We start from the raw sequence: 18,310 nt of genomic DNA on the forward strand, positions 1-18,310 counted from the left end.
GATCTAAAGGCCACCATTCTGAACCTCTAGGATGGGTGATCTTTGAGGGGTTAAACATCTCAGACCCTGACGTGTCTTTAATAGAGTCAGAGTTGTTGCTAGATTGCCCCAGGTCCTCATCAAGGAGGTCATCATCAAATTTCTCTTGGAGATCAAAGACATATTCGTCAGCCTCATCATCAATATCAAGTAAAAACAGGTAATCATCGTTATCTTCGATGATGTCTATTGTGCCGCGATGGACACCTAGTCATTGTATGCCGCGAGGGACACCTGTGCTTTTTGCACCTTGAAGGTCGCTCATTCTTTTTGTGCCGCTCGGGGCACCTAGGTCATTTGTAGCGGACAGGCTACCAATCGATAAAACCCTGTCGTTGGTAGCACGAAGGTTACCATGAGACTCAATGTTTTTATATTTTTTTAAGACCTTACCACCTTTTTTGGGGAGAGCGTCTTGCTCCTCTTCAGAAGAGAGTGCTGGGTCTTCGCTAGGAACATCCCTTTTTCTTTTGGCAAGTGCTGCCTCCACAGCTTCCTTAAGGGAGGACTTTAATTGCCTCTCAAAGCGGTTCATCAGAGAGGTCTAAGTGAGAGGAGACTCATTACTAGGTTGAGAATCGCCTTGAGACATAATGCCTTTATAATCTCCTTTTTTTATTTTTTATTATTAAATATAAGCCCAGAGATGTTGCTTCAATAAGGTTTCCCTTTAAAAAATAAAATAGTTTTCTTTCAAAAACCTTATTGGGCAAGTTAGGAATTATTAAAATGACCAAGAGTAAGGAAAGTGATCGTGCCGGCAGAAAGATCAGCTGTTTTGGATCCGTTAGCTCAGTGCTGTGCGTCTCCATAGAGACGCACAGCGCGAGTCACAAGCGGGTTTGAAATCCCCTAATTTGTGCCTTGCGGGTCACAATTGAGGGAAAAGCTCAATTTGGACAAAAGGGTCTCTTCCGATGAAGCCGGAAAAGCCCGGGAGTGTGAGTCACCTTCGGGGAAGCCGCACTTGGGGAAGGAAGCAGCGCGTCTCGTCACAACGAGGTAAAACGCTTGAGGAAAGAGCTAATGCGATCGGAGGTAATCTCCGTGTTATGATTCAAAGCGGAGGCAGACACGTTGTGTTAAAGTGTGTCTGCCGTCCGCTAAAGATGTGCAAATGTTGTCCTCAGTGTGAACGCATTGGTTTGAAAGCTGTCCTCAGTGTGGACACATTGGTTTGAAAGCTGACCTCAGTGTGGACGCATTGATTTTTTAGCAAAAAAATGGCTAAAAGCAAGTGCTCGAAAGTTGAATAAAACAGTTTTTTTTTTTTTTTTAAATAAAGGGAAAAGAGGGGAATCCAACCATAAATTGGAAGGGTGTCAATGAACAGAAAGTTAAACTTACCAGATAAGGATAATATTATCTAAAGTGCAGCCTACGTGGATAGGCTTACTTGCCATTCCGATGAATCTGAATAAAATCAAGTTTACTCCTATACAATTACATCAAAAGACATTAAGTGTAGGAGATAGGAAGAAGTTGTACTTAACTGTCCTGCAGCAGTGATTAAAAGAGGAACATAGTTAGTTGCCATGGCGCTTTGTTATTGTTATTTGGAATGTGTTATCTATGATGTACTTGTTACACTTTAAAGGGCTGCATGTCTTGGGCAGCAATAAAAGTTATTGCATAATGTAGCCTCCGGTCTTGTAATGAAATTGGACATCATTAACATTAAACAAAGATATTGGCAGATAATTTTAAATTATGGAGCAAAACTATGGTCATCACCTAAGGGCTCCTTAAGGTATTTCCTAAAATGCCAGTTACAACGGAGGGATACAACCTATTGGACTAAGAATCTATGTAATATATTGCAGGCCATGAATTTCTTTTCAATTTTTATTCATAACAAACTCCAAGTGAGTGTTAGTAAAAGTAAAATAAAAAACATGATAAAAAAATCATTCTCTGCAATTGTAGATTAGTGATTGCAGAAAGAAACCACAGCTTGCCCACTTACTACACACAGATTACAAAGGCAAGCTACAACAGTTTCTAAAAGATATAAAAGCAAAAAACATAAGACTTTGGCTGCTGTAGATGAGAATAGGTCCCATGAAGTCATTTATAAAGTGGAAATATAGTACTTTGATTTCCAACAAGGATTCCCAGACAGAGGCTTTCTGTACGTACTGTGCACACCGCACTTTAACCTCATGTTAAAAATACTTTTTTGTTTTGTTTTTGAATGTGAAAAGAAAGAAAATGTTACCTGTTTTTAGGGAGCTACAGATATGGCATGCACAAGATTTATTATTTTCGATATTGGAATGCAGCAATATCAAACTACGCTATAGAGTGGGTAAAGTTTTAGAAATAGTAATAGTTCGAGCAAAGAAGGTGAGTTTTAATTTTAATTTGTGGGTATTGCCAGTGCCGATAAAGTATAAGCTATGTGATATAATTGACGTCTTTTTAAAGCTATATTGGTGTGATTATATTGATCATGGTTATTACGACTTCTATGGAGTTAAATTGCACTTTGATTATTTATTATATTTATAATGTATACACAAAGACGCTTTATACTAAAGGAACCAATGGACACTTTATTGGAGTAGAGGGGTGGGAATGTAAGATCAATTATGTGGATGTTTTTTGTGTTAGTTTAATGTGAAAGTATTTCTAATGTTTGTGCAGCTTGGTTGGCTCAAATCAAACAATAATATTACAATTGAAATAGAAATTGAAAACTGAATCAACGATCACACAGAAGACATCATTACAGCAAAGGCTTTTGCTCTGCTAGTGTCAGAAAGCACTACTTTTGCAATCTGGATCCAACAGGATTGATGAATGTTTCCACACTTCTCCAAACCACTAGCAAACATCCATTTAATACCATATTGGTTAGTAAAATGCACATGGAAAGGGGAATTGGATACAATAGATGTCCAGATATTGCCACTCTGACTGTAAATGTCTTCTCAACCTTGCTACAGCATCTCATATTCTCTATGACACATTCTATATCTTCACAATATCGCTGTTTCAGATGCAGAGTTTCAAACTACCTTCTTTCTTATAAGTTCTGGAAACACTTTCAAAGCAATTATTTCGAATTAATGACTACCTGGGCCGTGGCTCCCTGGTATATGTTGCGAAGCATATTGACCACCTGGACCGGGAAACCAAATCGCTCAAAATTGAAAAACAAGGTTCTCCAGTTCACGAGGTCAAACGCTTTCTCTGCATCGACCATAACGATGCAGGCCGGGGTTGAATTCGTATTAAAAAAATCCAAAGCCTGTATTAAGAACTGGGTATTCGCCGTCATTAATCTGCTCGCTATAAACCCGGTCTGATTACTACCAATAATCTCTTGAGCTGCAGATAAAAAACGCTCAGCCCACACTTTCATGAGTATTTATAATCTGAATTCAGAAGACTAATGGGCCTATATGAATTAACATCCGCCGGGTTTTTATCTTTTTTGACAAACAATACAATAATTGATTCCTTAAAGCTTGTTGGAACTAGGCCACCTCCTTTAACGTAGTTAAATAATTTTTTCAAAGGAGTGATCAGCTCCCTTAAGAAAACCTTATAGAATTCAATAGGGAATCCGTCCTGTCCACATGCTTTAGCCCCCGCTGTTGCTTTGATGGCTGCCGAAATCTCATCTGATTCCACATCTGATCCAACTAAACCAGTCCTGTTTTCGGATAATTTAGGAATATCCATATTTAAGAAATACTCCTGGATCTTTTCCTCCTCTACCAGATATTCAGTAGAGTAGAGTCGGCGGAAGTGTTCCAGGAATATCTGGGGAATCTCGCTGCTATTGGCTACATACAGACCTGTCAGGGGATCGGACATTTTTGATATTATGGCAGCTTCTTGGTTTTTTCTGGTTGAGTTAGCCAGGAATGTACCTATTAACTGGCTTTCCTCATACACCCTTTGTTGGAACATTTGTGAGCTACAGATCTCCTCCAAAACAAAAAAATCCTTCAGTGCTATTCTTGCTGGATCTAGATGATTAGGAAGCAACTGAAGTTGGAGAGCATATTCCTTTTCCACCTCTAGTTGTAGTTCAGCTATTTTTAGCCTCCGGGTTTTTGCTTGAGCGGCCGTAAAAGCAATTATTTGACCGCGGGCAGCTGCCTTGCACCCACCCCAGACTGCAAAGGGCTCTGCTGTGTTCTTATTGATATCAAAGTATTCAGATATCCACTTTCTGAATTCCTTGACCCAGTCCTGATCCTGCAAGAGGAGTCGGTCCAGCTGCCACCTGGGCCGCTCACTACGTTCACTCAAAAGTACCATTTCCAAGCCAACATAAACGTGATCTGAAAAAGGATTACACCCAATATCTGCCTTAAGAACTTGAAGAGATCTAGACATAAGAACAAAATCAATCTGTGATGCTCTTCGAAAACGATGCGGATATCAAGTGAAATATTCTTTATCGAGATTCATTTCCCGCCATGGATCTATCAATTGATACTCTGTTCAAATGTCTTCCACTATCTTTTTAGTATTAGGTTTCAATTGTCTTATTTTTTATTAAAGGTGTCCTTTCTCAGGTCCTGTATGAAGTTAAAGTCCCCACCAAAAATAAACTGCCCAGGAACCCCGAACATAAGCTCTTTTATCTTGACCAATGCTGAGGTATCATCAGAGACAGGACCGTAATAGTTTATAAAATTTAACATTTTTCCTTGCAAGCCCCTATGTATTTGTAAAAATTCCCAAGGAAGTTGTTTAGAAAAATAAATGGCAACTCCTTTCATAGCAAGTCCTGCAGATGCAAAAAAACATTAGCGAAAACCCTAGGAACAAATAATTTAGGAGAATTAGATTTTAAATGTGTCTCCTGAAACAATAGAACTTGAGGGTTAAAAGATGTCAACCATTGTATCAGAGCACCATACTTCTTTTTGTTCAAAATTCCATTTACATTCACTGATAGGATCTTACATTTACTGGTTTTCATTATTATATTTTTCTAACAACATTTTCAATAGTACATTCTCAGTATCTTCTGCTCTTACTTTTTTTTCCCCTGCAGTGAACCCTGCGCCCCCCCACTCTACCACCCTGAAAAAAGCAATCCCCACCCTGAAATGTGGAGAAACCCCTTCCAACCACGCTGGCCACATTTCGCCCCTCCCAGCTACCCTCATGGGTGTCATGAAATTACACCCTAAGTGACCCCCGCCGACCCAAGAACCCCCCCACAAAAACGTTTCAAAGTAATCAAAAAGAGAATTTTTTTTTTAAAATATCCCATCTGACTTCTTAGGTCTATAAACAGAGTATAAGGGAGACCCCTCTATAATTTCCGAAAGTATTTATCTTAATACAAACTAATGGCAAAATATTCTTCATTTCAATTGATAATGATAATTATATTTTCCCTATCCAGCCCAAATTGTATCTTTGGGGAAGGGAACCCTACAAATTATCATTAGTTCTGGTAGTTCCCCATACACTTCTATATTCAATCACCAGACTCTGCTGAATTCTCTTTTAACAGAGCCTGACCCTTATCAAGGTCTGAAAACATAAAGAACTTAAATCGCAGGACTAGACAGGACTGCCCGATTTCGCCTTTGCGTTTCACTTTTTTTATCGAGCCACTTGCAATTAAAATACGTAATAATATGGCGATTAAACCTCCAATTTCTGGCATGGCTAAGCTAAAACTCTTTGCAGACAATATAATTTTATATTTGACCCCAGAAAAAAACGATTTCGAATTGGTTCTAAGGGAATTTAAAAGGTTTGAGTTAATCGGTGGCTATAAAATAAACGCTAATAAAAGGGAAGGTCTCGCCCTCAACGCAGACTTAAGTTCTCTTCCACCTTGCTTGAGGAGGCAAGCAATTAAATCGGACCCAATTAGATATCTCGGGATATATGTATCTAGCCAATATCATTAGCTATTTAGATTGAACTATTTAAAGATGAAGGAGAAAATTAAGAAACTCTTGGAACAATGGCTTTTACTTCCCCTATCCATAGTAGGAAGAGTCTCGTTAATTAAAATGTCTATACTCCCGTTACTCATATTTCTTTTTAATAATGTCCCAGTTAGGATAAATATGTCCTTTTTTAAAGAACTAGAAAGTCTATTTATAGAATTTGTCTGGGCAAAGAAAGTACCAAGGGTCAAAATGACAGTGGTTCAACTATCTACTGCACAAGGGGGCTTAGCCTTGCCTCATTTCAGAACGTATTACGAGGCAGCCTTCATAGATTTAATTTCGGGACTCATGGGATCTAAACGTATTAAAGATAGCTTTTTTTAGATAAAATGATTCAAGAAAGTGACTCGCAAACTCCAGTATTTTTAAAAACCTCTAAGCTTCCCAAAAAAAACAGGTACAAGACTTTGAAGGATGTGGCTTATAGACTCCAGTCATTTTTTAAAAAGACGGGTTCCTCGGGTTTCCAATACTTAAAATTGAGAGAAATTTCCAGCTGTGGTCTCCAACTTCAATCTCGATATATCAGGAATTGGGAAAGTTGTGGATTACTCGAGTTAAGACATTTTATAATTCAAAATCAGGTGATATCTTGGCAAGAGGTAATGGCCCGGGCAGAAAACCATCGAAAACCCCTTTTTCTTTTAATATCTACAAATCGGCCACTTTAAAAAAAAAAAAAAATGAATGGTGTCTTGGACACCCCTGATCAATTGATGGTAGCTTTATATGGGGCCAGAGTGAGCGGGGTGGGGAACTGGTACCGGCTAATATATAAACAAGGCCAAACGTCCGTGTTGGTGAGTCATTTAGCTAAAATAGATCGTGAGACCGGGTGTACCCTTTCCCCGAATGACTGGGAGGCTATATTCCATCTAGGAAATAAATCTTTGCGTGCGGTGAATTTTAAAAGGATGGCCTTCCTTTCGCGATTGCTCTCCTATTTAACTCCGGCCGTTTTAGAAAAAAGATATCCAGGAGCTGAGTATAAGTGTTTTCGTTGCCAGGCAGATGGGGAAGGTGGGTGGCACCATATTTTTTTCGGGTGCCCTCTGCGGAGACCCTTTTGGGAGGTAATTTTTGCTGATATTGAGTCATCAATCGGTAAGCATGCTCCATTCGAGGCAGAGGCCGCGCTATTCGGAATCTGTCGAGATGGAACAATCTTATCGGAGGCAGAGAAAACTTTTATATTTATTTCGTGTACTGTAGCTCGTTCATTAATTCTCCAGAATTGGAAATGTAGTGAAATCCCCTCGCATTTGAAATGATTCAACAAAATGAAAAGGACCCGAGAATTTGAAAAAGCTTATGCCAGACGGGTTGGGGCATCCAGGAAATTTGAAAAGAATTGGAAGTTTTTTATTGATTTAGAAAAGTCAAAGGCGGGATTGTAGTATTCACTTTTTATATCGATGCTGTAGCTGTATTATATTGTACTGTAGAAGCATTTGCACTTTATATTGTTGAACTTTATTGATATTTTCAGGAACATTTGCAAGTTCACTGGTTATTGCACTTTAGAAAAGTTTAAAGAGGGACTGTTGTACTTTGTATACTAATGTTCTAGTTATATTGTATTGCACTTTAGTAGCATTTGCACTTTATATGGTTGCACTTTTTTCGTATTTTAGGAACATCTGTAAGCGTATTGCTTATTTTACTTTAGAAAAATTCAGAGAGGGACTACAGTACTCACTTTTTATATCAATGTTCTAGCCGATCTGTATTGTACTTTAGAAATATCTTGCACTCTATACTGTTGCATTTTATCTAAATGTATTTAAACTTGTAACCGTATTGATTATTGCACTTTATCTTAAATGATTTGCACCAGATCAATACTGGACGATGATGATATTTGCTGCTGCCATTGAATACTTATCTTTCTTATATTCAAAGTTGTATTTTTGAAAATGGAAGCTATCAAATTGATTATGTATTACTGGATTTTTCACTTTTTTTTTTTTTTACTTTACCCCTTTTCTCTTCTCGGATTATGTAACTATGAACTTATGTATCCTAAGCTCTGCTCAATAAAAATTTTTTTTTAAAAAGCAATTATTTCATAAACTGTAATAATATACATATATTAGAATTATAAAGTTCACCTGACAACAAGAAAGCATTTTCCCAACCTGCCTCACTATTTATACAATTTGTGTTTCAAACAAAAATGTATCAGTCTGTGAAGTGATAAAAACCATTCCTGATTTTCACCCTGAATAAGAAGATGCAAATTCAAATTTATAATCAAGTTAGGATAGTTCTTGAAACAGTACTTAGTATTAGTGAATTTCTCCACAACACAAATGGATTCCTAAAAATACTGTATGTAACGAGTTCAGACTTTATCACTCCTGAGGATGTTCCCAAAAACGTTTCCTACCTATGACAACAAGGTCCTGGCTACCTGCAACAACGTATCTCAACTGCCAAGCAAGGACGCTCTGGACCAGGAAGAACTTGTACTCTGTGACTTCAAAATGGCAGAAACGACTTGCAAGCCTTGTGAGAGTCCTGCGGATTTATGGGACATGTAGTTTCCTTGACTGAAATCAAGCATCTCATATTTTGCGCCCAACAAAGCTTCTCTCCAAGTGGTGCCAATAATCTGCATGCACATCCACGCTCCTTGAGCAGAAAGAGGTGAGTACAAGCTATGGCCATGTCACTTAGAGAGCAGAACTAAATATGGCTTAGCACCAATAATATGTTTCAAAACAGTGTCTGCCACAATTCACCTAAAACATATTCCGTACCAAATTCACAGTAACACAAATCAACATACAATAAAAGTCACAAGCAGGTTCTAGAAAAAAAAAGAAAAGGCCCAGGAATACTAATGAACACCCATCTTTGGCTGGAACTGTTCATAAACTCATTAATAAACAGCCTCAGAAGTCAGAATTCTTTTTTCCATGAAAAATAAAAAATATTGTTTCCAATTTGATCAGAAAATTATAATGCAAAAACAGCAGGCCTGCAAACGATATGTTCTTGTAACGCAATATACGCAAACACCAAGATTAAAACACAACAGGATTTCACAGACATTGCAGCCATAACAATTCTAGGGTTATAAAAAAACATTACTCTGCATTTAAATGTCTGTGAATTTACCATTCCAGCTAAACCGCTGATTCTACTTCTTTAACCTGTTTTATAAATGTCTCTCCACACACCTGCCCAATAGACATATATTCATCAAATGGTCCACCACGCATGAATCCAAATTAGACATCACGATTCCATTTCAAGAAAGCCGACATGAAACACAACTCAGTTCAAATAAGCCCTTACTATTATTGAACCAGTTAAGCAAAATCCAAACATACATTTGTTTCAGGAAAGTTCAGAAAACAGAGATGCTCAAAAAAGGGTACACTTCCACATACCACCCAAGTTCTCCTTCGACCATCGAACGTCACCGCAGCCAACAAAAACACATGCTGCAAGTCTTTAGTGCCCAGCAAATTATATAAAAAATATACAGAAATAAATAGCACAACTAATTTAGATGGGTCGGTGATTCTTTCTGAACTGCCATAGAGGTGAAATTTGAGGCTGCAATGTTTCATGTGAATGTGATGGTGCTGAAAACTGGAAATCCATATGGATTAAATCTTAAATGAAAATGCTATGCCACGGATGTACTTTTAGAAACAACGCACAAATTGTGAAACCTACCGGTCTGGTTTTAATGTGCTAAAATGCATGTAAACCCAGACATTTAAAATGTACAAACACTATCATGCCAAGTCACTGTGTAATCAACTGTATGGAACCACAAGCATCTAATATTGGGAAATAAAAAAAACAGGTCACAGACAGGAGAAAAGGAAAAAAGCAGTCTACACAAAGATGAGGCAAAAATCGTCTACACATTCGTGCATTCCTGTCTTTACTTACATTAATTACTACATTAAGGTCCAACCTAATGGCTTTGCCAATGCTCATATATTTTTCTCAGTGAGCTTCCCTCGTGCAAGAGGTATACCAAGATATGGGCCCGGTATTTACTGTGCTGCTATAAGCAGTGCTTGAAATTGAAAAATAGAAGTGCAGGTAAGGTTATCTGTAGCAGAGTACCTGCTTGTTTCTGAGAATTGCCGGTGCTCTCCAATTAAAAGTATTACGTCGCTCTTGAGAAGTGCCGGTACTCTCCCTCTCAAAATAAATAAGTGCCGGTTCTCCGTACCCGGCAGTACCGGCCCATTTAAAGAACTGACTATAAGCCAATCAGTCTGGGAATGCTTGTGTTCGGAATCAGAGCGGCACAACTGACCAGTTATGGCTGGACTGTTCCTACTGGAGCAGGACCAGAGCTGATATGCTCACAGTGGCCCTTGTATGTTGAAACACAATTTTACTGATGTCCTTGCTATAGTTTAAATTGTGGTTAATCCTGTTGTTCCTGCATTGCTAGTTGCTGTTTGTGCACCTGCCCTGTGAAGTACCAAGACGCTGTATCTCCCTGCCCATGTATGTATGTATGTATATGTATGTATGTATAACATATTTGTAAAGCGCTCCAATCACCCAACGGGCATCCTGGCGCTATAATCCAACTAAACCTGTATAAACAGCGACAGGCTACTCTATCCTAGGAAACAGATGAGTTTTTAATTGTTTTTTGAAAGGTAGAAAGTCTCCAGCACATCTAAGCGACAATGGGAGATTGTTCCACAGCTTAGATGCCATGTAGACAAACGAGCGTCCCCCCATCCGCTTCCTCCGGATTTTGGGGACCGTTACCAAGCTGGCTGACGCAGAGCGGAGAAGTCTGGCAGGGCTGTACCAAGTGAACAACTCCTGTAAGGGGAGTGGTCCCAAACCATGTAAGACCCGGAAGACCAAACACAGAGCTTTATATTCGACCCGCTGAGCAATAGGCAACCAATGCAAATCTTTGAGGGCTGCAGATGATGAGTCAAACCGTCGGCGAGAGAGTGCTAGCTTGGCAGCAAAATTCTGGACCCGTTGCAGTTTGCCCAGTGCCGTGATGGGAGCCCCCAGAAGTAGTGCGTTGCAGTAAACAAGTCTACTAAGAATGATACTACGCACTACTTCTGGTCTGGCATGGGCAGGGAGCAGAGGAAGAATCTTCCGTAGGGTACGTAGAAGCCCCATACAGGAAGACACTGTTTTGTCAATGAAACCCTCAAGTTGAAGATTGGGTTCCATGGTCACACCCAGATTGCGAACCGAGCTTGCTGCTGCTACTGTGCCTTGAACAGAAGGGGGCCAGAAGTCTTGCGGTAGAGGACGTGAAACCCGATCCACTGAGCAATGCAACACCTCCGTCTTGGAGCTGTTAAATTGCAACGAGTTGTTACTTAGCCATGTTGCCGTGGAGACCATACAGTGATGGAAGGCCTCCAATGACACCGCTTTCTCCCCCTCAAAGGAGAAGACGAGTTGGGTGTCATCAGCATAATTGGTAACCGTTATGCCAAAAGATTTGATTAATTGGACCAGGGGACGGAGGTAAAGATTAAAAAGAATAGGGCTGATGGCTGAACCCTGGGGTACGCCCTGCCCTACCCTTCTGATGGTAGACTTGAAGGGAGGGAGGGCAATCACCTGATGTCTATTGGTCAAGTATGAAACAAGCCAGTCTCGGGCCAGGCCCATCACCCCAGCCTCCTCTAACCTCCTGGTCAAGATGGCATGATTGACCGTATCGAACGCTGCCGACATGTCAAGCAGCACTAAAAAGGCTGCCTGACCATGATCGGCACGCGAACGAAGGTCGCTCAAAACGGATACCAAAGCTGATTCGGTTCCATGGGCTGGTCTGAACCCAAACTGCGCTGCATCTAGATAATCATTAGCTTCCAGGAAATTGGATAGATGTCTTGTGACCAATTTCTCCAGGATCTTAATCGGGAACGGGAGCAATGAGATCGGTCTATAATTAGCAGGAGATAAGGGGTCCAGTGATTCCTTCTTCAACAGCGGAGAAACTACCGCAAGCTTCCAGCTGTCCGGGACCTGGGCAGAGCCTAAAGATTGACAGCAGATTGCATGGAGAGGAGGAAACAACTCCCGCCCAAACACCTTCCAGAACTTGTGCGGAAGAACGTCTAGAGGCGAGCCTGAAGACACACTATTAGCTAAAGCCACAAATTCCGTAAAGGAAGGGGCGGGAAAACTATCCAGCCTTGCTCTTCCATCCTCCGCCTCCAGTGTAGACAAGGGAGTAATCACCGAGATGTTAGGATTCATTTTACTCAGGATGGTCGCAATCTTGTCTTCGAAGGCCGCAGCCAACGAATCACAAAGTGACTGAGAGGCAGGAATGGCGGTGGACGCACTAGCCGGTCGAGATAACTCATTAACCATTTTAAATAGGGCCTGAGCTTTATTAGAGGCTGACAACAAAGTCTCCTCAAGGAACCTTGCTTTTGCGCCTTTAATCTGGATCTTATATGCTGCCAACTCACGCCTAAAGAGTAGCAGATCTGATGCCAAATAATGTTTCCGCCACTTTCTCTCTGCCCGTTTGCACTGGAGTTTTAGTTGGAGAAGCTCTCTCGAAAACCAAGGCATGGCAACCCTTTTCCTGTCTCGTCTTTTTCTTAATGGGGCCAACTTATCTAATGACGCCGTAATACGCTGAATGAAGATCTCATAGCTTTGCTCCACATTCTCATCCAGGTGGAAGGTATTCAGGAGCAGACTAGGAAGAGGTTCACTCCTCAGGAGCCTAGACCATTGTCTACCGATCTTGACATTTCCCCGGCTACTATACTTTGGGTGATTTTCCGGAAGGTCGGCCAAGACCAGAACTAAAGCATGGTCCGACCAACATTGTGGTAGAATATTTTCCACCCTTACCTGACCATGATTGGCATAGATCAGGTCCAGGGCATGGCCCTTCTGATGGGTTTTTGAGGCCACCAACTGCTCCAGGTTGATGTTACTACATGCCTGAGTGAGGCAAGAGTAAGCTGAGTCTGTTGGACCGCCTGGCCATAGATTAAAATCCCCCAGCACTATTAGTCTGGCGTGTGAATTAGATAGATCATAAATCAGGTCTGTAAGTTCGGACACAGCCGACATAGCACCAGCAGGGGGTCTATAGCACACAAGTACCGTAAAGAGTACACCCCCCTGTCCTTTCAATGAACAGCCCATCGGTAGCGCTACAAGAATTAACCCACCCGAGGCTTGGATCTCAGCCAGCAGCATCAAAGGATGCCAGGGTCCTATTGAGCTGAGCACAATCCGCCCAACAAGAAGAAGGACTGGACTGCAGTTGAGAGCCCAGCTCAAACGTTGGAGCTTGCATATTAAACTGGGGGAGCGGAGAGATTCTACCTCAAAGATGCTGTGGTCACTGCAGTGGTCCCTGATGCAATTACAACTGTGGTGGAAGCTTTTGTTACTATGTGCTAGCAACTTTCTTTTTTGCTGTGGTGGTAGCGCTCACGATTGTTGCTAACGTAGTCCCAGATGTGTTTGAAGCTTTTGTTACTGCTATAGTTGTTGTTTTTGTGGCACGTCTGGTTAATGTTGTCGTTCTTGCAATGGTTACAGGTGCATTCACTACTTTGGTCCTTGCCACAGTGGCAGCTCTGTTCCTTCCTATCACTGTAGCAGCTGTGGTTGCTGCTTTGGTCCCTGTTGTGGCCTTTGTAGCTCCTCTGGAGCTGGCTGTAATGGCAGCCGTTGTGGTGATAGCTGTCATCATTGATATGGTCCCTGCTGTGCATGCAACTGTTGTTGCTACAACTGTAGTGGCTATGGTTGCAGCTGGTTGTGGCTAATGTTATGGCTCCTCTTGTATCTTCTTCGATCCATACTGTGATTAAAGCTATTGTGGCTGCTGATGTCGCGGCTATGGTGGTAGCTCTGGTTGATGCAGTGGTCTCTACTGTGAATATAGCAGTAGTCACTTCTCTGACCATTCCTGTGGTCACTACTGGCATTAAAGCTGTGAAAACTGCTTGTGGTCTCTGTTGTGAATGCAGCTGTTGTTGCTCCTGAAGTAGAAAGTGGCACTGACAACTGTTGTGTTTGCTGTGATGGCAGGTTTTGTTACCACATTGATTTCTACTATTGTATTGCTGTTGTCCCGAGTTTGCTGGCTGCTCTGATTGCTGCTGTTGTTCCTGTCATGATGGCATCTGTGGTCACTGCAGCAGTTATAGCAGTAGTCGTTGCTGTTGGTCTTGCTGTTCTGGGAGCTGTTCTTGCCCACTTCATGATGGCAGCTTCTGCAGCAGCTGTGGTTATTGTTGTCCTGTCCGTTGTTGCTGTGATGGTACCTGTTATAGTTGCAGAAGTGGTCGTTTCTTTCATCTCTGCTGTGGATGCACATCAATGTCCCAGAAGGTGTTGGAAGCAGCATTTGTGTCAGGGAAGCACAATAGTGAAATAACACATGGAACTACCTTTTAGTTATTCTAAGAAATGTATAACTGCTCAAAGAACAAGCAGAGCCCCTCCCTGTATTCTTTTTTTCCTTGCCATATTGAGCTCTGGTTGACAACTAAAGATTAATCCAATCAAACCTAAAAAAGACAAGCATTGGCAATGTCAATAGGTCTGGCTCTAAAGGAATGGTGTACAGCAAAGAGAAGCATTACAAGTGAATAGCATTTGAATTGATATGTATTTGTGTGGAAGCAAAGAACTGTAGAATAATATTGGTGTAAGTTAAAAGGTCAGGTGACAGTTGAACTGTCAGTCCAGACCCATAAATACACATAGGTTAATGACTGCCCTCCTCCCCTCTGTGCAGCTGTCAGAGAAAGACAAAAACCATGAATTGTCTAGTTATCAAAGACACTTGTACAGCATTACTATATCATGTGTGTCCCTGAATATTCAAGCCACGCAGCTGGATAAATAAACAAAATGATCACAGTTGTGTGAGGGCAAGCACTTTTTTTGTGGAAGCACACAACTTCTACCCAATCAAAATATGTGCTGCTGAGCCTGGGAAGAGTTTGCGGAGTTCCGTGTGCAAAGAAAACTCTGCAGCGCTACGCAGAGCTCTGTGAGCAGCAGAGTGTGTTAGATAAATACTGTTTGTGGTGATTTTCAGTGCCAGGTGCTTGTCCGCACTGTGCAATCATTGCGAACGGCACCATGCACAGCGCAAGCTGGTGCTGCTTCCTTTCTGCTGCTCGAATAGATTTTACTCGAGCGGCAGCTTTCTCAACGCGACTGGACAGTTTCTCAATGCGAGCGGTCGCGAGCATACGCAACCACTTGCAATGAGAAATCTGACCGCCTGCGTTGAGAAATCTCGCCAGGAGGTTGATTTTCCACATTCGCGCTCGCCAACTTGATGTTGACGATCACGAACGAGTAAAAATCTCGTCGGAAGGTCGATTTTCCTCGCTCGCCAACTTGACGTTGACGAACGCGAGCCAGGAAAAAAAACTCTGCTCCGCTCTGCGAACCGGAGTTTTTCAGAACTCTGCGTAACGCGGTATGCGGAAAACTCCACAAACTCCGCTAGCGGAGCTGAGTTCACTGCCCAGACTTAGTCAAAGCCCCACTTTAGTGGTGCTCAACTAATTGTCTTGTGACAGCTGCGCTGTGAAGCCCAACCACAAATCAGGGAAAAATCACTATGCAGAGATTTCACCTCTTCAAACCAGATGCGCATTAAAATTGAAGACATCGGCAACACCATTGTGCAGCACGTGATTCCTAAGTTATGGTACTCATTCCCAAACAACATACAATTTCTACATACAATTTCTACCTTACCTTCTTTCAGGAAGTCCTCAAAAACACATCTAACTATGTCACCTTAACATACCTAATGTCTCACTATACTATATAATTTGCTATTGAACGGTGTTAGTACAACGTCAAATGCATGTCCTCAACACTCTGAGAAACAGAGATAGGGTCTTATTGTTGAGGGGATGTAAGTGAAAGAAAGGTAGAACACACTTAGAATAGAAGAAAGAGGGAATATTTTATAGAGTGTTATTAAACTACACGTCTAAAGTTACAGCCATTGCAACTGTCTCATTAACGCAGTCTTTCCTACCGCACACCTCAGAGGACTGCGCTCTGCAGCTGTAACGAGCCCAATGCAAAATTACAAATTCTCAACAGCGCTGCTTGTGGCAATGAGATAAGAATGTCCCTCCTCTGGAAGAACGGCAAAGGGAGTGCAGTGGCATCTTTTTTTCATATGTTGTTTGAACAACAGAAGGAACAGAGAAATAACTATTAAACGCATACGAGGAAATGAATAAAGCATAAGTTCTGCATGCGCGACGTACAAATATGTGGAAAAGATTTACTTATGTGGAGAGGTGTGTGTGTGCACGTAGTGGTGGAGGGGTTTCAAACCTGGGTGGCTCTTTCTGAAAGGATGAGTTTTAGGGGTTTTGCGAAGGAGGAGCAGGCCGTTGATGGTTCTAACGCCCAACAGGCGCTCATTGGTTCTAACTCTCCGAGGGGATGCCCGTGCTTGCATTATAGGTCTCGGTATGCAAAACACAGAGACCTGGTTACCTGGTCTCAAGCGACTGCTTCTTTAATAAAGGAGATACTTCGCTCAAACCAGGGGGGCGTGGAATTCATTTATGTGCCTACGAATAAAAACACGTTCCCTGTCTGTAGGAGAAACACTGGTGACAGCGCCTGATCTACGATGGTCTGAAATTGGTCAACCTGGACTACGTCTGCTTCTCTGCCCGGTTCAGAGGCTAGAGGGAACATATCGTATTCCCCCGAAGGCGGTGAGGGGGTGGTCGTATTACAGGGGTCGGTTTCTAGTGTCCTGGCTGCGTCGAGTGGTGTTATTCTAAGCGTGGTTCACATCCTGAGAGAGGATTGGCTGAGTTTCCTAGGTGGTATGTGAGGTGGGGAGTGAACTGGTTTCCCGCATGAGCGGAGTGTGTGAGTCTCTACCTGGGAGAAGGAGCATAAGTGGTTTGCTGTCGAAAACGAAGCTTTTTTTATCGGGGAGGTATAAGAGTGTCTATCTGGAAAAGATGCTCGGCTCCCAGACTGGAAGGGTGGGGCTTGCCTCCCTGCTGGTACAAGATCGGCGCAGGCCTTCCACAATTGAGGATGAGTGTGCCGCTCTCCCTGAAGCAGCACTGCAATTTTTTGAGTGGGGCAAACGGTGGGCAATTGAGGGGTCCTTTCTGGTAAAGATGACGAATAGAAAACTGCGAACTGGGGGGTGCTGTGCTCTGCAGGCGACACAGCAGAAAAAAAGCTGCGTCTCATCTCACATCGCCTGCTGCTGGACCGCTGCGCCCGCCCTCCTTCCATCCCTCCTTCCTGCTCCATAAGCACCCCCAGCCTCCGTACTCACCCTGGCAGGCCAGTGGGGATAGCCCTTCATCTTGGCGAACACCAGGTCTCCAGACTTGTAGTCTCGGGGCCGCGGGCGCGCCATGTCTCCCTGTAACCACCGGAACCCTACCTCACCGAAGCACCAACCAATCACAGGAAGGCTCGCGACGGCAAAACAGTCCGCTCTCTCCCGGTCTGACAGACAGTCTTCCGCTGAGCCAGAGTGAGCGATGACGGAATAACCAGCCCCGGGCTGGCAAACAAACAGCGTCTGATGCTGCCAACCAGGGCCGCGCCTGTCACGCTGTGAAAAAATCCACCTGTGCGTCTTGCCCTCAGTCCGACGACCGGATGCTCCGTCGACAATGGTGCGTGAAATAATAATCCAGTCACCTGTACACGTATGTGCGCGTTAATGATACGTATCCTGGTGGCCCTCGGTGTACGTCTAACACAGGCTGCCTCGGAGGCAGGGTTAACTGTATGAATGCCTCTTGCTATTCAAATTCTTATTCAGTCAACGACAGAAAATAGATATTTTTTTCGGCATGTTCATTTCATAGGTGCACAGATTCTTGCAAAAGTACACATAACTGCCACGTTTTCAGATTACTTGTGTGACATTTCTATGGTTTCAGTGCCCTTATGAGTGACGTTAAACTGCTAAATGTGACACTTTCTGGTGAGTAAAACCAAGCAATGAAGTGCACTGAAAAGAAATGAGAACCCTTTGAGTAATGAGTAGCTCTAAAAGTTCTTGAAACTTCTGAAATGGAAGGTCACTATCTTACAGCCTCTTTCTTAGTTGACCGCACTGTAAATCAATTGTGGAACCATTATTATTCACAATTAAGACACGCCATGGGAAAGCTGGCAGGGAACCTGTAGAGATATATACTTAACCTGGCAAGACATCAATCGTGGATCCACAGTATACAATAGCAACGAGTAAGTTTTGGAGAGCCGTGCGGCGTGCCTGAGAATATAATCAAATTGTGTCACACCAGAACCAGGTTATTTCAAATGGGGAAGCCTGATAATGACAA

General features: G+C 42.4%; 1 protein-coding gene across 2 annotated transcripts in view; it reads right to left on the minus strand.

Annotated features, from left to right (window-relative positions):
- Positions 1-17,576, minus strand: part of HDGFL3 (HDGF like 3) — a 241,104-nt gene extending 223,528 nt beyond the window's left edge. The window contains exon 1 of one of the 2 annotated variants that reach the window (XM_085644279.1): positions 17,284-17,576. In XM_085644279.1, coding sequence (XP_085500405.1) covers positions 17,284-17,367 — 84 coding nt within the window. In that variant the 5' untranslated portion in view covers positions 17,368-17,576. The remainder of the gene's footprint in view (positions 1-17,283) is intronic. The other variant, XM_085644278.1, reaches the window with a different exon arrangement.
- Between the last annotated feature and the right edge of the window lie 734 nt (positions 17,577-18,310).

The sequence above is a fragment of the Triturus cristatus genome, chromosome 3_1 (genome assembly GCF_964204655.1).
Source record: "Triturus cristatus chromosome 3_1, aTriCri1.1, whole genome shotgun sequence".
In the NCBI taxonomy this organism is placed as follows: domain Eukaryota; kingdom Metazoa; phylum Chordata; class Amphibia; order Caudata; family Salamandridae; genus Triturus; species Triturus cristatus.